The 15,990-nt window shown below is 50.1% G+C and overlaps 11 protein-coding genes across 11 annotated transcripts; 6 read left to right on the top strand and 5 right to left on the bottom strand.

Annotated features, from left to right (window-relative positions):
* FA10DRAFT_270239 (hypothetical protein) lies at positions 1 to 336 on the top strand (the record flags this gene model as incomplete). Its single annotated transcript, XM_025523053.1, has 3 exons — positions 1 to 194; positions 217 to 219; positions 274 to 336. A coding segment is annotated over one exon (156 nt), but the record flags the coding sequence as incomplete, so codon positions are not given.
* Positions 337 to 564: 228 nt separating this feature from the next.
* On the bottom strand, positions 565 to 1,532 carry FA10DRAFT_270238 (hypothetical protein). The gene is given in 2 exon segments (XM_025523052.1): positions 565 to 622; positions 634 to 1,532. 1 exon segment carries the CDS (start codon positions 1,421 to 1,423, stop codon positions 995 to 997), a length of 429 nt encoding a protein of 142 aa, XP_025373646.1. The 5' UTR covers positions 1,424 to 1,532; the 3' UTR covers positions 565 to 622; positions 634 to 994.
* Positions 1,533 to 1,582: 50 nt separating this feature from the next.
* On the top strand, positions 1,583 to 2,409 carry FA10DRAFT_270237 (hypothetical protein). Its single transcript, XM_025523051.1, has 2 exons — positions 1,583 to 2,240; positions 2,263 to 2,409. The coding sequence occupies exon 1, from the start codon at positions 1,644 to 1,646 to the stop codon at positions 2,217 to 2,219; it is 576 nt and encodes a 191-aa protein (XP_025373645.1). The 5' UTR covers positions 1,583 to 1,643; the 3' UTR covers positions 2,220 to 2,240; positions 2,263 to 2,409.
* A 189-nt stretch (positions 2,410 to 2,598) lies between these two features.
* FA10DRAFT_246385 (hypothetical protein) lies at positions 2,599 to 3,057 on the bottom strand (the record flags this gene model as incomplete). Its single annotated transcript, XM_025519408.1, has 2 exons — positions 2,968 to 3,057; positions 2,599 to 2,896 (listed from the first exon to the last, which is right to left on the bottom strand). Coding segments are annotated over exons 1-2 (381 nt in total), but the record flags the coding sequence as incomplete, so codon positions are not given.
* A 650-nt stretch (positions 3,058 to 3,707) lies between these two features.
* Positions 3,708 to 4,703, top strand: FA10DRAFT_270234 (hypothetical protein). Its single transcript, XM_025523050.1, has 4 exons — positions 3,708 to 3,731; positions 3,793 to 3,942; positions 4,032 to 4,185; positions 4,271 to 4,703. Exons 2-4 carry the CDS (start codon positions 3,794 to 3,796, stop codon positions 4,316 to 4,318), a joined length of 351 nt encoding a protein of 116 aa, XP_025373643.1. The 5' UTR covers positions 3,708 to 3,731; position 3,793; the 3' UTR covers positions 4,319 to 4,703.
* FA10DRAFT_270232 (hypothetical protein) lies at positions 4,470 to 5,768 on the bottom strand. Its single transcript, XM_025523049.1, has 2 exons — positions 5,528 to 5,768; positions 4,470 to 5,466 (listed from the first exon to the last, which is right to left on the bottom strand). Exon 2 carries the CDS (start codon positions 5,379 to 5,381, stop codon positions 4,536 to 4,538), a length of 846 nt encoding a protein of 281 aa, XP_025373642.1. The 5' UTR covers positions 5,382 to 5,466; positions 5,528 to 5,768; the 3' UTR covers positions 4,470 to 4,535.
* Positions 5,769 to 6,284: 516 nt separating this feature from the next.
* On the top strand, positions 6,285 to 7,395 carry FA10DRAFT_57976 (hypothetical protein). The gene has a single exon (XM_025525585.1). The coding sequence runs from the start codon at positions 6,617 to 6,619 to the stop codon at positions 7,232 to 7,234; it is 618 nt and encodes a 205-aa protein (XP_025373641.1). The 5' UTR covers positions 6,285 to 6,616; the 3' UTR covers positions 7,235 to 7,395.
* Positions 7,396 to 9,489: 2,094 nt separating this feature from the next.
* On the bottom strand, positions 9,490 to 10,620 carry FA10DRAFT_270230 (hypothetical protein). Its single transcript, XM_025523048.1, has 2 exons — positions 10,110 to 10,620; positions 9,490 to 10,040 (listed from the first exon to the last, which is right to left on the bottom strand). The coding sequence occupies exons 1-2, from the start codon at positions 10,278 to 10,280 to the stop codon at positions 9,732 to 9,734; spliced, it is 480 nt and encodes a 159-aa protein (XP_025373640.1). The 5' UTR covers positions 10,281 to 10,620; the 3' UTR covers positions 9,490 to 9,731.
* Positions 10,621 to 12,007: 1,387 nt separating this feature from the next.
* FA10DRAFT_270228 (hypothetical protein) lies at positions 12,008 to 13,406 on the top strand. The gene is made up of 3 exons (XM_025523047.1): positions 12,008 to 12,346; positions 12,455 to 12,929; positions 12,994 to 13,406. The coding sequence occupies exons 1-3, from the start codon at positions 12,294 to 12,296 to the stop codon at positions 13,141 to 13,143; spliced, it is 678 nt and encodes a 225-aa protein (XP_025373639.1). The 5' UTR covers positions 12,008 to 12,293; the 3' UTR covers positions 13,144 to 13,406.
* Positions 13,407 to 13,529: 123 nt separating this feature from the next.
* On the bottom strand, positions 13,530 to 14,431 carry FA10DRAFT_57860 (hypothetical protein). The gene is made up of 2 exons (XM_025525584.1): positions 13,915 to 14,431; positions 13,530 to 13,829 (listed from the first exon to the last, which is right to left on the bottom strand). The coding sequence occupies exons 1-2, from the start codon at positions 14,323 to 14,325 to the stop codon at positions 13,575 to 13,577; spliced, it is 666 nt and encodes a 221-aa protein (XP_025373638.1). The 5' UTR covers positions 14,326 to 14,431; the 3' UTR covers positions 13,530 to 13,574.
* Positions 14,432 to 14,538: 107 nt separating this feature from the next.
* On the top strand, positions 14,539 to 15,975 carry FA10DRAFT_263362 (hypothetical protein; the record flags this gene model as incomplete). The annotated part of the gene is made up of 2 exons (XM_025520199.1): positions 14,539 to 14,715; positions 15,534 to 15,975. Coding segments are annotated over 2 exons (619 nt in total), but the record flags the coding sequence as incomplete, so codon positions are not given.
* Positions 15,976 to 15,990: the final 15 nt, after the last annotated feature.

Genomic DNA, 15,990 nt, shown 5'->3' with positions numbered 1-15,990 from the left:
CGGGACCTCTTTGAGTTTAAGCAGCCCGGCGGGGAGTTTGGTGCAGGAAACGGTGATCGTCGATATCTCTTCACACTTCATGGATCCTTCGTCGACCTGCCCGAAGTCGCAGTACGGAAAGACGTCCTGATTAGGTATGTTTGGAAGGTGCGGTAGGTCCGGGGCATCTCATCGCATTTGCGCCGGACGGGGATAAGCTGAAACAGCTCAATGAAATTGTGCTATTGCCAGCCTTGCGAGGAGTAGCGGTCTTCAATTGGTAGAGACATTTACTTTCGAAGAGCTCGTTGATGTTGCAAACCAAACCCTTGCAGCAGGAGCAAGAACGTCGGTGCCCTCTCGCGCGAAGAATCAGCGCAGTTTTGTCGAGATCGGGAAGCGGGTGTTAACAGTTGATGAACGCATACTTTCTTGTGAGCGCGACGTGCCTGCAGCGGTAGTCTTGCAGTGACGCTAAAGTCTTCCCTTCCTCTTGGCGAAAGCTTGCTACCGTGCTGTCGTCTTCAAGAAGGCTGTTTGTCTCGCAAACTATTCAGACAGCGCTACTGGTATACATGCTTTCGAGCTTCCAGGAAAAGAACCGCCCGATGCGACCTGATGTTGCCCACCTCCGCGGGAAAGTCGCGGGAAAGTTGTAAAAAGTCACAAAGCGTCGCGAAGAAATGAGTGTCCGAAGCCTCTGTCATAGCGCTCGCGGAGCCATTCAAGCCGTCTCGACGGTAAAATGCACTGCAGAAATTTTGCGTTGCTCTTCGAATTGCAAGAGAGTTGAATATGCTACCCGCTTTTCATACCGATGTGAAGCGAGAAGGCGCCGCCTCTCAGACGATATCCAGGGGCGTACACCATCCTTGTCTTGGGGATAAACGTCAGAATTCAGGGTGCGGTTTCACAAATTGTATGTACTGCAACAGGCTCTCCTCCGATCGCTAGGTGATGTAGGTGCCAATGAGCTACAACGACAGGTCGCCTCGACCCTCCGTCAGACTGTTTATTAAGACGTCGTATCCTTCGCTTCCTCCTTCCTTTCCATTTTCCCATCCCCATCCATGCGATGAGTCGAGCTTGATCTCCACGCACCAAGCCTCTTCAGTGCTATTGCATGATTGAAGGCGCTCGCAGCGTACAATTTTGCAACCGCAGAATGCCGATTCCAATCGATGTCGTCGTCGAGCAATGGATTAAAGTCTTCCCACTCGGAGGCATCACTCCACCATAATGGTAGATGTGTGTCCCAGTCAGCTTTTTCTAGACGTTGAACGAGTCGGCGAAAAGCCTCAATTCGCCTTGCCTCGACTTGCTGCTGTCGTCGGCATATGGCCAAAGCGCAGCAGACCAATAAGACGCAAAGCGCAGCATCAACCAGCGTAAGGATGAGCGCGAAGCGAGACGAAAGTGCGGGGCTCAGTTCAGAGCAGAACATAAGGACATGTTCATCTGTTCCACAAGTCGACGGAGACAGGCGGACGGCGACGTGCCGGAGAGGTTGTGGCTCCTGGCGCCGTACGTGGTGAGCGTGAAGGTGGCCTTCGCTGTTTACAGGAGTAAGTGATGAAAAACCGTGCCACACCACGTGACTTCATGCAGAATGCATCCTACAGGACCGTAATTTGCAGATAAGGCGCTCTCCTCGACGAACCATCATGCACGCCCAGGACGCCTTCGTCGCACAGCAAACCCCTATCTCGTGGCTTCATTTGGCGACCATTTGCGCTGTACCTCTGTTGCTAGTGCAGGACGATCTGTCGAACCGTTCCCGCCTTGGACCTGTAAGAATTCTTACGGTGCTCGCCCACATCTTGTTAACATCTTTATCAGCAAGCACACTCCTTCGATCGCATAGATCGAGGAGTGAGGGTAAGATGCTAGAGGCGATCAGTCAGTTGACTGCAACACTTGACAGCATTGAGGTCTCGCGCTACGAAGAAGATGAGGAAGAAAGAGGCACGCCAAAACGCTTCGACTTTGGAGCGGTCGATGACACGGCTGCGCTCTATCAGGTTCTGATGTTGTTCAGCCTTTACGCAGACGAGAAAGCCACCCGATACGTCAAACGACAGCAACCTATCCTCTGGGGCTACGAACCATCACACATGCCCTTTAGGGCAAGAGAGCAGTGGAGAGCCTGCAAAGCACGTCAGGGCAACCACCCCTTTGTAGACCCGAGCAGGTCCGATGATGCAGAAGAAATGACCTGGTCAGATGCGTCGTCAAATTAGCAAAGATTTGCTGCAAGACCCGTTTTTTTTTTTTTTTTTTTTTTTTTTTTTCACCCAGACCAGGATTCGCGTTGACTTTGCAAACAAGAAGGTGCCCAAAGCCAAAGCACGGAGCGTTTGCTCAGTCCGGTTGTTGACGCTCGCACCTCTGAATGGCTTATGACGCACGTGCAATTATGTTTCATTTATCACGTGGTTGCTTTCCTCTTGCTGCTTTGCTCCACGGCTGATGACAGGTGTTCGTGTTCTACGTAAGTGGGCTGGCTAGCCACGTCGCTTCCCTCGACGCAACATTCCACCCGGCCTTTTCGAGGAAACTAAAGCGACGTCCCTCTTCCACCATTTCAGGTCTCAGGTCTGTCGGAAAGATCAGGATCGAAATCGTCGGAATGGCGTCTCTCATCGCTGCACAGCCTGAGCTCGTCATGTCGGCGAAGACGCAGCTGCAACGACTTCGGCGGATCAAGTTTGATCGGTGAGGGCTCGACGCGCGCAAGAAGAGAATCTCTGACCGCTGGCTGATTCTGCATGCTGCATAGCTTTATAGGTGTGCATACCGTTTCTCGCGAAAGGTGGTCATTTCTCAAGCACTCGGCGTTCACTGATATCGGACAATCTCGGCAGGTAATCACCCTGCCGATCTCACTCGCGACAGCCTCGCACGCTTGAAACCTGCGCTGTGAGTTGTCGTCAGTTGGGGTCAGATTGGCTTGTTAGCATGATGATCCTAAGCTCTCGGTCACCTCACATTGTCGACAGCTACGAGGTGACGGAGAAGAAAGATGGGCTGCGAGTGCTCCTTCTGCGTCTGTCGCGTGGGGAAGGGGATCATCTCGTGACTCGTTGGCTTTTGGTGAGCCGCCTTGACAGCTGATTGATCAAAAATGTGCGCGATGACAGACTCAGCCGAGCTACTCTAGAACGACAGGAAGAATGACTTGTTCGAGCTCACCGCAGAAAATCGGAGCTCTTCACAAAGCAAGTCATCTGACGGAACAAATGGCAACGAGAGAAATCCATTCAGCAGAGCCCCGTGGAATGTCATTGATATTCTCGACGGGGAACTCTGTTGGACGTCAAAGACCGAGACTGGAACGGAACTGGAAGCTGCCTTTGCCCCAGAGGTGCGCAGGGCCATCCACGTATTTGACTGTTTGATGATCAACGCTAGGGCGACGACTCCTCTTCCTTTTCTTGAGCGACGCAAGGTGAGAGCTGCTTCGTGCATGCCCGTATCAAACCTCTAATTTGGGCCTTCAGCTCCTTTGTGAACGATTTGAAGCTTTGTCGACGTGCGATCACTGGAGAGCAAAGTGCGTGATTCGGCTGTTGCAGATTTCCGAGAACCCTGGAAGTCCTAACTTAAAGCACATCCAGCTCAGTGTTGCTTTTGAAGCCGACGTTTCCTCTTGAATGCCTCGACAACTTCGCCGATACTTTCTCAAAAGAATGGGAGGGGATCGTACTCTATCAAATCGACGCGCCGTACTACCTCGAGTCGGGGACGCATATGTGGGTCGAAGTAGTTTTGCCATCGAGCATCTTGATGCTTACCTAGAACGTTGGCATCCAGAATGCGATGGAAACCCGCCCAAAGCCTTAGCGTGGACCTGCTAGTGCAGCGAAGTGACGAAGCAGGCTTTTCACGTCTCATGGGCTGGAAGGGAAGAGATGAGTTTATCGACTGTGGCAGGATATCGAGTGAAGTCGTCGAGCTCCCGGCGTGAGTTTCCTCGTCAAGATTGCTTGCGACACTCACAGGCCCCTTTGCCAGACGTTGCAGCTGACGACATAAGTGCATTGGTGGACTAGCTCAAAGTCATGTGACATCGGCGAGTTCGTCTTCTTACCATGCCATGCCCAATGGTTGTTCATTCGATGGAGGCACGACCGATTCCGACCCAACCACATCGACCGCATCCAACAATTGATAGAGCTCAGCAAGGACTGCGTTGAATATCAAGAGGTTTGTTTCACGCCGTTGCCATTCTTCTGGTGTCAAAAACGGAATATACTGACCACCAGCGGTGCAACATGATGCGGTATTGCAGATTTTGGCAGTTTCGAGAGCTTGTCGAGCCAGACACGGCGCGAATTAGATTTGATGCTGATCCTGAACACTATACGTTGTGCGGTTAGATGCCGAGTTCTATATCTATAAGACGACAGTGCTCTAGCTCGAGGCTTTGTGACCCGTACGATACCATGACTCCTCTGACACACGAAGACATCGGCCAATACAAAACGGGACCCAAGTGATGTCGATTAATTTCAGAGAGGAAATCCTCTGCGCAAGATAGGAAGCTTGATTAGCAGCTATGACTGTGCACTGGCTCGTTCTGCCGGTCGCTGTCGGTTGCCAGCGCGCGATGGGGACATCGTGGAGGTCTTGCGGCCGGCCACCAGCCGAGGGCAAGATCGATCATCGAGCTGCCATTGCACTGGAGCGAACTTCTTGTCCTCGCTCCAAGGTGTGTATGACCATTGCATGCTCTCAGCTAGTCGTACAGCTGTGAGTTGCTGTACGCGATCGATCCATTCAGAGGTGACGAGAGCCCGACAGACATCGTAAAGCTGACCCAGAAAGAATACGTCGAGGGCGCAGTAGGCGATCAACGAATTTGAGAAGGGCCTCTGCTCCAGCAGATATTCGTCGCCGCCGCGCGCTGTCACATACTCTTGTGCAAAAGTCGTTCGCGCATCCTTGAAGTCCGCGAGCGTGTGACTGTCCAGCACACCGCTATGTGCGATCGCCTTGTCAAGACTCCACCAGAATTTCCTCTGATTCGGGGACCGAGAGACAAGATGGTAAACCTGAACCTCGACCACGTTCCGCAGCCGAACGTCGAAGAGAAAGAAAAGTGCATTTGCGGCATTCCGCACGTCGTACACAGCCTTCTTCACGCTGGTACTTTCTAGGATACCCTTTAAAGAGACTCCTCCTGCCGATGTGGTGAAAGCAGCGACTTGCAGAAGATGCACATCGACGAGGTACATATTGCCACCCGCTCGGATCGATAGCACGGAGATTGCTCCGTGGCGACTGAGCATCCTTCCTTTCAGCGCTAATGAGACAAAAGCTGCTGTCTTGAGGTCTCGGAGGCAGGCTTGAAGCGAGTCAGGACCATCAACAACAGCCACAAAGTCGTCCCAGCTGTCCATTTGGGCCTTGATTTTGTTTTAAGGCTCCTTCTGCTGAGCTTTGCGGTGCGCCCAAGTACGTCGATCTGCGGGAGCGGGGGACGTGGTGTGCAAGTGGAGCTTTGCGGTGCGCCCAAGTACGTCGATCTGCGGGAGCGGGGGACGTGGTGTGCAAGTGCGAAGATACCAATGCCGGTTGCCGGTGCCAGCTCTGAGGGCGGGAGTCTTCGAAAGCGTCGAAAGATTTGGAAGCGTGAGGAAGTGCGCTTCCTCTCTTCTGACTCTGACCCTTGGACCCATGACTGCGCTGAAGGGGACCCACAATATCAATCCTGACCATGAGGTCGTCGCGGAGGTTGCATCGCTCATCGAACGGGTGTCGCTCAGTTTAGCGCATCAAGAAGGCGAGTTGGCCGTGCAATGTAATATTAGCGTACCGTTGTGAAGCATCAATCATCGCTTCTGGCCTCTCGAGGAGTGACGCAGACTTGGTGTCTCAGAACCACACCCAAAAGGGAAGTGAAGGCGAATGGCCGGCCGTGCGAGCTAACGTTTAGCGTCGTGATGCTTCTTCAACTTTTCTCTCCTATTCTTCTGAATTGCATGCAGACTATATGTACACAAACAATTCTGAAAGGGAAGGTTTCCTGTAGCAAAACTTGAAAAGCCGTGTGCACCGTATGGATTGATCTCATGCATCGCCTCTCTTTGTTCTTTGCACGATTCCAGAGAGTACGGTGTGTGGGTTTTCCTCTATCGACATTGCGGAGCATGCTCCTCGTGGAAATTGATGGAAACACGCTGCGTTCACACCGAAAAAATAAGATTTGTGGAACCATCAGAATAATTTTTGATAATCCCAAAACAAAAAACATCATAAATATAAAACATCCGAGGATCAACCAGATCCCTGTATTAGAAGTAAACTTTTGCTCCACAGTATGCTCTAATCTGAAAAGGCGATCGCTTGCTTCCTCGATGGAAGAGATCGAAGGGCGCCAGAAAGCCTCGTAATACCGAATCATGCGCGTAGCCAAAGTGTCGAGCACCTTCTACATACTTACGATTTCAAGATGCAACCTAAGCTTTGATGATCCAATACCCGACTTTGCGTCTGATCTACGAATACAGTGGCAATTCAAGGCGAAACAAATGGGCCTGCTGCTGTGTTATCTGCTCTCCCTTGAATCTCGCACAAGACGGTGGCAATCTGGCAACGAGCCTGAGCGAAAACGAAGCATAAAGGCCGTGTACAAATGAAGGTCGGTAATGAGGAAGCAGGCAAAGAAAGGCAGGCAACAAGCGATACGATGTGCAACTTCTTGACATGCATTGCCCTCGTCATACCCTCCGCAGGGGGCAAAAGCACGGCTGCGAGAAGATTCCCAGTACTCGATATTGATAGCATCCTAGACCTGGAAGACCCGATGGTCACGAGAGCATTACATCATCACGAACGTGCGCTGGAGGACGATTCACGGTGGGAGAAAGGTAACAAGCTGTTATGGAAATTCCAAAAGAAATGGCTTCGCCAGAACAGTGCCGGTCGCGTTCGAGCAGTCCTGCTGCATACTTACGAACAAGCGCAAGCTCTTGGATTTGAAGACATCCAAATTCTTGTCCCATCACTTCAACTGCATGCACAAGCGATGAAGGAGCGCAGTCCAAGAGGTCAGCGCATAGCTCGCTTGAACAGGGAAGTCGTTGTCAACGAGGTTCACAGGACGAACGTGCAAATAAGGCTATATTCTTCGTGGCGAGAATATACATTGCATCTGTGCACAGTTATGGCCATAGTAATAGAGGAACATCATCAAATGGATGGAAGAGCGCGGGAGGATTGCAGATACTCGGTGCTTACTTCGAAAAATTAATGAAGATGCGTTCGTTTTTGTGAAAAAAGATTTGTGTTCTTGATATGGCCACCTTCGCAAAGCTTACTCTCACAGACTTCGCATTAAGCCTTCTTACAGGGAAAGCTGAGAACGGATCGGGTGACAGGTAACATGTGTAAGAAGCGCCAGGTGCGGGAGGGTGTCCGTTTGTAACAAGTCCCAATTACGCGTTTGTTTCCCGTTCCCTTTGAGGTAGTTTTGCACCTCTCATGCCCATTCAGATTTTGTCGTAATCTCGGGTGTTTCATCACCCGTATTGATTGTTATAGAAAGCTTTGTTGATTGTTACGTTACATGCTCGTCAGTATGTCACCAATTGTTGTCCAAGATTTCTCAGGAACTGTAGGCTGACGGACTGACGGCATCTGAGAGGTTCGTTCATCTTTCAGACAGAGAGCGGACCCTGTATCCAGACATGTCGAGACAGTGATGGTCCATGGAGCAACTGAAAGCCGTTTTGAGATAATCTTCTTGACTTGGCGATCATAGACTTTATCGTATCGGTAACCTCTCCAACAATCTTTAGAGATTAATGTGCTATCACGTGTAAGTAGTGCTCATCCATGCAACCTTGATTTTTTTTTTAAAAGATATTTTTTGCACAGAGCTCCGTATTAATTTTAACAGTCTGGCCAGCAATTTTCAGCGTTAAAAACGAAAGATGATTATTTTCCACGTTCACAGTGCTGTTCGAGAAAATAATAAAGGTGTAGTATGGCATATCAAAGCAGTCTCCTGAGACGCCAAAATGAAATAATGATGGACAATGAAGGACACCAGGTGGTCAATACGCTCGCAAGAACGGTTGATTGATATTGTTGACACGTAGATGATCATCATATGTGCCAGAGGGAAGACGAAGAAACGCTCGCGTTCGTAGTATGATCTAGGAGGCTGGATACCTTTTCCTTCTTTTCAGTCTGCAGCTTATCACTGCATGCCACGAATGTTGACATCAAAGCGCTGAGCTAGGGTTTTCGTAAGCCCCCTTTTAGTCCATCTACATGACAATACGTGGATAATACAGTTTTTCGCAGGGGCCGCACAAATAGCCATCGTGGAATTAAAAGATGTACCTATCACTTGAAAGGTGCATGTATCTAACACTGGACGGGACCCGGACACCGACTGAGATGTTCGTCGCAAAATATCTTTTCGTTCGACATTGAAAGATCACCGCCATTAACTGTAAATTGTCTCTGAAACTGGTCAGTAATCCAAAGTCGATCAATGCACACGCGAATCTAATGTGGGCGGTTAAGCATTAGTGTAAGCAACAAACGGGTACGATGAATCCAAATAATCATGTCTGTATGCCTATTGCTCTTACTGCTCTGACAGCAGTTCAATGTTTAATCGTCCCCCGGTTTCTTGTTCACAAAGCCTGGTAATTCTCTGTGTGTTCGTGTGTATAATTAGGGTATGACGCTCTGCAGCGACCCGTTTCCAGCCATTTAGAGAGGTGCAATTAATATATAAAGCTATGAAGCACAGACGCTGCGCAGAGATCGACGCATCTTCATTCATCGCCACAATCTCTCCTTTTAGCCAACTTCACCGTCGCGTGTCTGAATGAAGGTTTCTTGGCGATGTCTTTAGTCGTTGGGAAAGCTGCGAATGCCACTTGAAGCGAACTTTGTCGGTTAATATTACTCGAATTTGCGCAGCAAGTGTTTGCGATTGTTGAGCCGCCAGGATGACTGTGCTTATGCAGCCTTCGGCCGGCAATCTTCTGTAATTACTCGAGAATGTTTGATGACTCATGTAGTCAACACTTCAGGACACGCCCCTAGCACTTCGCGATCTATTAAACATTCATTCTAAATTACTAATCTAGTCGCCGCACTGTTGCGCACACTGTCTTACGAGAGAAAAGACACATGTCCGACTCACGATACATTCACCTTCTTTGTGATGGGTGGTGCTGAGAGCAGTGCTCGTGAGCGCTCCTAAGGATCAGTGGCAGTCTAGTCATCGATGAATTGTTCTACCACTCTTCGAAAACAAGGACAGGAAAGCATCCAAATAATCCAATCTGGAGGGAGTTCACGGGCTCTCCTTACTTTCGCGGAGTGCGCGCATTCCGCGAGATTAAGATCTAGCAAACGCAGCTCTGCAGCATTTGACTATGTGTAGATGGAAGAAGGCCGTGAGGTATTTTGTCGTGACAGACGCCTCACCATAATTACTGTCGGCTTCAATTTGCTCGACAGTCAGTGCTGGGACCATAAAGTAATCCGGCTGGCCAGACAATTTATACATTGGCTGATATCGCTGACAATGACCTGCTGCAGAGGCAATTGGACCCCTATCACACGGGTGCAGAGAAATGGTCATAGGTTCGTCATTGCCTTGAGACTCAAACGAATTGCTAGTGAGATCGGGGATCTTTAATTTGGTCGATCATTTGTGCGAAGAAAGAGGCGGTAGGTTGAAGGTGAGAGCGACTGTGCCGCTGAAGAAAGTCTGAGGAAGCTTAGCACCTCTGATAGTCCGCTATTAGACTCCTTATAATCTGCTTGAGCTCTTTCAAATCTGGGAACGATCCTCTGATCTGGCGGTCCCAGATGGTCTTCGTCTCGCCGAGATGGAGTAAGACACGGAATCTCCCGGCTGTATCGCTTGCTGACTGGGGGTGGAGCATTATCGCTTCGATAAAACCTTCGCTCGAGGCTTTTGTTGGTGGCTCTTCTATTGTAGAACGTGTGCTAGCTTTTGGAAACGAAAGGAAGAGCTCAGTTTGGATCCAGATTGCTCTGTGAAGCCATCTACTCCTGTTGCAGAACTACATCAATCGATTCGAATCCACGTTAGCTGAGGCCAATTGAATCTCGTGTTGACTGAAATTGCTCACTTCAATCACTACTGTAAAATCTGGCAGTGATTGGCACGAAGGCGCCGATGATACAGCAAGTCGCGCCCGCGAATAAGCATCCTCCTCCTCGTCGCGGACTGTTTGCTTTTGTCGAAGGATCGCTTCGCGGTGGTGGTCCCTTTCTCTACCGATATATCGGGTTGTCGCCATCGTTGCTCGCAAAAATAATCGATGTGGACGTGGGACATCCATAGAACGCGACGCGTCCGTCCCCTTATAAGTCCGCGTAACCCTAACCCTAACTTATTGGTCACGTTTTCGTGATTAATGAGACCGCTCGCTTCAATCACTGGCGTGTAGTTGCTGTGATCGAGAGTCAAACGGCCGCGTCAGCGAGCGATGACTCTTGCTTTTTAGCTGAGAGCTCTTCAAGAAAGCGCCAGAGCGTCAGCAAAGCTTTTCGTCCAGGGACTTCGTAAGTCGTATCATTGCAGTGGGCAAAGAATGCCCTCGTATTTCGGAAGTCAGCTGAACATTCGCTGTATTCATGATGACTGGAAATTGCAGAATGAGAGAAGGTACAGGTCTGAAAGTAGATGTCTGTGGATGCACGCACGTGATCTGCCGTATCTTGTGTAGTCGCCTTCGTGCCGCGCTAAGCTGGTGCGAACGCGTTCACTCAGCAGCATCGTTCGCGAAGTAACCGTGTGTCTAGAACAATGCTTCGTGTCCTCGAAGGGTACGGAAATGTAATAATTTTGAATAGTCAGGCCAGAGAGCGTTTTATTCTCAGTATAGATCGAAACGGTGTCAGCAGCAACCTCGTCAGTCGAATGCACCAGCAATTCGGTACTCTTTTGGCGCGCAAAAGCCGCTTCTTGCTTTGTAAGTGTGCGCAGATTTGATGCTCAGGAGGATTTGGTGTCGAGGATGTCAAGGATTTCCCGTTGGAAAAGTTGGACGGCTTCTTGTCGCTAGCAGCCGCCTGTTCCCTCTTTCAATTCATGCATGAGATGGGTTCACACAATGATTCTAGCTGTCGAACTAGAGAAGCTCGTGCTAGTTGCAGGCCGATCGAGCATTGTCTTAGCTGCTCACCAATGGCCTTTCATTCAAGCCAAGGAAGATTGCTACTTTTTATTTCTTTCCCTTCGACGACGCAGAAGGACGACACCTGCTTCCTTGCATTACTCCGTCGCCTGGCAGCCGGAAGGAAAGTGGGAGAGAAGCAACAAGTCACCTCGCCGCGGGAAAGAAATGGACGGAGGAGCAGAACGCTCAGGATCATTTGCCATTCTGTCTGCATAATTCGACGTACGTCGTATCAGTAGCTCCGATCTTCCTTGTCCGCAAGACCCGATTGCATAGTAAGAGCGGCTTGCGCTCGAAGAGGTCAGAGTTGAAGGACAAACCAAGGGTTTTTTTTTCTCTCCGTCGTACACGACTATCTCTCCCGCTGCAGATCTCAAGCCGGACCAATCCTAAATTCTGCAGAAGCCCAATTACCAGATCTCGAGCCTCGTTCAGAAATCTGGCTTCTTATCGATGGCATGGAGAGAGACGAGATCAAAAGTTGAAATCGTACTCGCCCAAGTCAATGGACGTGTCATTTTCCCATTTGTCCAACAGAAATAGCTGCAAACAAATGCGATAGAGTGCTTTAGATGTAGGCTACATTCGCCGTCCTTTAAAGCATGAAACTAGTTTGCAGATGAAGCATTCTGGATAAGCGAAGAAGACGCGGACAAGGAGATCATCAGCATGGTCCTGTGATTTGATACCATTTTCCGCTCGCAGATGGAAGACTGATGCCACAATCATTGACTTGGGGAGTACGGTAGGCAAAGCTGCCAGTCGTACGTACCGCACGCAGAATCTGGAAGATGCAGGGATATACATCAATCGCGTCAGGCGAAATCAGTGGCCCCGTCATGTGCGAGAAATGGAGGCATTTCTGACATTGGAAATATTTGAAGGCATCATCTCAAGATCCGACGTGAGTCCTCATTTTATATCGGCGGTTGACGGTATCCCTGCTTCATCTTGTCAACGAAGGCTGCAGCTCTTGTTGGATCGGAGGAGATGGACAGGATACCTGAGAGGGCTTTCGTCCATGAGGCCACTACGCCCGCAAGGGATGCAATCATTGCTCTTCATAAAGCGAAGGAAATGCTAGAACGCCCGCAGAATTTGATTGGCCAGGTTGAGTTCAGGTGGATGGAAATGATTCGCGAGCTGGTCAGCGACCTGCGGACGAATAGCGCTTTGCAATACACGTGAGTTCAGCTACAGCGCCTGAAAGATTGTCGTCAAGCACGCATGTCTCGTGTCGTCGCATGCAGTCCTGATCACCACTTTCTTCCTCCCTGAACACTCATGTGCAGGGAAGACGTCACCTGGACTCAGCCAGTGGGTCTGCTGTCCGCCGAGGCCGAATCTTTGGCGGCGCCAAAGCGTGACATGGGCTTCGAGCTTCGAACGCAGCAATCTTTCCAGCAATATCTGCGGGAGCGGCATTCAGAGGCCACAGTACTGTCGAGAAGCTATCTGAATGCACTTTCGCTTCGCCACGCGATTCCTCCTTGGCCCTCGCCTGGCATTCAAGAACTTGCTTTTCCCTGTATCATCCTCGAAGCCAAGTGCGACTCCCAGCCTCTTCTCTATGCCGAGAATCAAGCTGCAGGAGGGACTGCTACCTGTCTGAAGATGATCGAACGCCTGGAGGAAGTCTACTTTAACACGAATGGACAACGCTTTTCTCCTCTTTCGGTCTTGGCGATATGCTCAGAGGGCCCAACCTTCGCAATTCTGATCGCCTTTCAGGGTGACATTTCGGATGCATCAATCGCACAAAATATCGTGATTAATCTGCAAGGTCTAGAAGTCGATGTCCACAACTCATTTTGTTCCTTCTCCGATACAGCATTTAGTCACAATCTGGAAAGGCGACGTAACCGATCACTGGAACCTTTTCTTACTGCTCTTGCTCTCAAAGAGGGCCTCGTCTTGGGTCGAAGAGCGATTTCGATCTAGTGTTGTAGCCATGCTTGAAGGCCTGCGGAAGGTCGTCTAGCACTGTAGGCGAACATCATGGTGCGAGCATGAAACTCTTCTTGGCGATCTTCAGGTCTTCGTCTGCAAATTAATCATTTGTTGGCTAATTTCGGATACCAGATCGAAGCGCAAATCCCTCTCGAACAGATGAGCAAGTCACTGAGCAATTCCGGGGAGGTCGGACACCTGCGGAACGCTGAGGTCCCCGTGCAATGCAATAGCGCGCGACAACAAGATTGGGAGGTTTCTGCACGCGAGATAATCTGCACTGCAAGCCTGCATAAATTCAAAGAGATATATCTTCTTTTGCGCAAGCCAGATTATGACCACATGCCGGGAGAGAAGCAGCGGCATTCGTGATGAAGGGTGAGAGACGAATGTCAATCGAACATTAGCTCGTTTACGAAGGCAGAATCGCGGAAAAATTGCTTCCCTGCAACCGCTAGATCATCACATTCCACCAGCTGCTGCTGCACCCGCCATTACGCCAACTCCAGACGACTCCCATGGTAAGCCTGTATTGATTGGCTCGAGCGTGACGCCAATGCTGAAGCCTTGAAGGTTGTCCCGATTCGCTTCTTGCAGAATTGCGCTTTGCTGTGCTGAGGTTGCCGTAATCAGTGATGCGCGATCCTCCGAGTCAATGTCGTTGGGCAAAACACAGTGGCTTGCCCCCCTGTATCGGAGACATCGATCTAGGAAAGGCTGTTGAGAATCGGTGATTAGGAGTTCTTCTTCCGTATACGTGTCGATCATTTACGGGCTATCGCCTTGACTTTTCTCAACAAACCTTTGGAAAAACACCCTGGACCATAAATTCGGGCCGCTTGTCAGGATGCAAGTTGCGCGGATGAGGACGTGACCGATGTGCAGCAGCTGTCCAAAAGCCACCTCGTGCTTCCAGTGCACACAGGACCTTGTCGAGCAACACCTCCGCGTCCTCAGATGGTTCAAAGAGCTTTGCGAAGAGCTCCTCGTCAGCCTTAGCTAAATCGCCGAGAAGTGCCTGAGATTGTGCAACATTGTCTTGTTCCTCCACATCGCCAGGCAGAGAAGGCGAGGTGATGATCAATGTGGCCCATTGTACTGTCACACCAGAGATGCTGACGTTCTGTGGGAAGCGTACGCGGTGCGATGGGTAGAAAACTTTGGATGATCGGATCCCTCGTGAGCCGAAAAGCAGACGCACAATGGCGTGCATTCTGCTACGCACACGTGCGCCGACCAGCTCACAAAGCTCGACATCGAAAATCGTTCGCAGCTTTCCAGTCTTGTTACTCTCCTTTCGGGCGTCCCGTAGCTCTTCGATTGTGGTAAGGGGTTGTGACCTGGTTGAGTCGAGAAGAAGGGTACTTCGAGGCACGCGGATGTGCAAACGTTTCCTCAGCTTCGGCGCTTGTAATCCAGATTGGAAATGGACTGGTTTGTCAGATCGCACCCAGCTCGAAGGCAGACCCGCGCGCTGCAATTGGGCAGTGTCGAGCCGATGGTTGGACGTTTCGAGAAGTACAAGAGTGAACAAATAATCTTCTTCTGCGTCCCCCACAGTACCCGAGGAGGATTCGACAATGCTGTTGACAAGAGTGTCCGAGTAAGAATAGATCGACGTACTATCTGCCATTCTTGCCTTGAGCATTCAGCCGTGTTCGAATGCTCGAATATTGGACTTGATGATGCAGATCGTTGATGGATGAGTGGAAGGAGGGGGACAGTAGCACCGGTCGGTCGTAAAAAAGAAGACAAGTGGGTCACCCCGTTCACCGAATTCCTCTTTTGCCGGACACGAACACAAAGTTTGCTAAATCGAGCTGAAGGCTAGCGTCGTTCATGAGAAAAATCAACTCTTGAAAATCGCGTTGCTTACTCAGCTCATTGCGGTCGTAACCTGCAAAGATCAAATTTCTTATTTGCGGAACTAGTAAGAATTATGGATGGATCGTAGACCACAGATAGAATTATTGGTATGACCACATGTGACAATAATCCAAAAATTGCCAAGGATGAGAGCTTGCCCAAGTTCAACCGAAGGCTTTTTGGCACGTGCCTGCACAAACCGAAAGACCAAAATTGACAACAAAATCACAGATATTGCTAGGAAGCAGTGGCTTTCGCACGAAGGAGCAGCATTGACGAAGAGTCACATGTACCGTTCACGTTGATCTTGCGGTGCAGAAGAGGCCCCTCACACGTCCAAAATATGTCGAAGAAGGCGTTGCAGATTTTCTTTCTATCAAGGATGCAAGCCTATCATCAGAGAGGCTGATTAGTCCCTATCAAGGAAGGATAGATGAAATTAACCAGAGCTTTTGAGCAATCAGACTGAGGCATTATCTTACCTCGAATCTGCCAGCCAGAGCTGTGGAACATTGCAAGCTGTCTGTTAGAATTGTGGCTTTACGTATCCAAAAGCACTTCGCTCAGGAAGGCTGCAATGTGATCACACAGCTGCAAGTGTCACGGAATGCGAGCAAATATGCTCCCGTCACTCTAGACAACAACAATGACGGCGACACGTTCATGGAAGCGGCAGGGCACGGTGACGGTGCTAGAGAAACGCACGGATTTGGCTTCGACGAGGCCGATACGCTTATAAACGAGAGCCCAGAGCAGCAACCAGGGACATATCCGAAAACTGTCAAGAAGGACAAGGCACCCACGAAGAAGAAAGAGGCACAGTCTCTAACGGAGAGGCGATCCACGCTTGCGACCATGGACAGCTCTTCGCAACACTTCCAGGCGCTAATGCACCTCGCTGGCGACCCGGCTTTTGTGCTACGACGCATCCAGCAGCAGCAGCAGCAACAGCAGCATGGCTCGCTCGAGCCGGAGCAGGGATACGACCCGCCCAGGCGTCAGTCGTGCTGGT

Source organism: Acaromyces ingoldii (genome assembly GCF_003144295.1).
Source record: "Acaromyces ingoldii strain MCA 4198 unplaced genomic scaffold FA10scaffold_16, whole genome shotgun sequence".
Lineage (NCBI taxonomy): Eukaryota > Fungi > Basidiomycota > Exobasidiomycetes > Exobasidiales > Cryptobasidiaceae > Acaromyces > Acaromyces ingoldii.
The sequence above is the reverse complement of the archived record's forward strand: the minus strand, read 5'-3'. Positions and strand labels throughout refer to the sequence as shown.

Bases quoted from the DNA above. Each gene is read 5' to 3' on its own strand.
- FA10DRAFT_270238 (XM_025523052.1), bottom strand. From the start codon at position 1,423: ATGTTCTGCTCTGAACTGAGCCCCGCACTTTCGTCTCGCTTCGCGCTC.
- FA10DRAFT_270237 (XM_025523051.1), top strand. From the start codon at position 1,644: ATGCACGCCCAGGACGCCTTCGTCGCACAGCAAACCCCTATCTCGTGG.
- FA10DRAFT_270234 (XM_025523050.1), top strand. From the start codon at position 3,794: ATGCGATGGAAACCCGCCCAAAGCCTTAGCGTGGACCTGCTAGTGCAG. The intron at 3,943-4,031 runs GTGAGTTTCCTC...TTGGTGGACTAG, and splicing joins GAAGTCGTCGAGCTCCCGGC to CTCAAAGTCATGTGACATCG. The intron at 4,186-4,270 runs GTTTGTTTCACG...GCGGTATTGCAG, and splicing joins ACTGCGTTGAATATCAAGAG to ATTTTGGCAGTTTCGAGAGC.
- FA10DRAFT_270232 (XM_025523049.1), bottom strand. From the start codon at position 5,381: ATGGACAGCTGGGACGACTTTGTGGCTGTTGTTGATGGTCCTGACTCG.
- FA10DRAFT_57976 (XM_025525585.1), top strand. From the start codon at position 6,617: ATGAAGGTCGGTAATGAGGAAGCAGGCAAAGAAAGGCAGGCAACAAGC.
- FA10DRAFT_270230 (XM_025523048.1), bottom strand. From the start codon at position 10,280: ATGGCGACAACCCGATATATCGGTAGAGAAAGGGACCACCACCGCGAA. The intron at 10,041-10,109 runs GTGAGCAATTTC...CGATTGATGTAG, and splicing joins ATTTTACAGTAGTGATTGAA to TTCTGCAACAGGAGTAGATG.
- FA10DRAFT_270228 (XM_025523047.1), top strand. From the start codon at position 12,294: ATGATTCGCGAGCTGGTCAGCGACCTGCGGACGAATAGCGCTTTGCAA. The intron at 12,347-12,454 runs GTGAGTTCAGCT...ACTCATGTGCAG, and splicing joins AATAGCGCTTTGCAATACAC to GGAAGACGTCACCTGGACTC. The intron at 12,930-12,993 runs GTGATTAATCTG...TCTCCGATACAG, and splicing joins CATCAATCGCACAAAATATC to CATTTAGTCACAATCTGGAA.
- FA10DRAFT_57860 (XM_025525584.1), bottom strand. From the start codon at position 14,325: ATGCACGCCATTGTGCGTCTGCTTTTCGGCTCACGAGGGATCCGATCA. The intron at 13,830-13,914 runs GTTTGTTGAGAA...GATTCTCAACAG, and splicing joins TCCAGGGTGTTTTTCCAAAG to CCTTTCCTAGATCGATGTCT.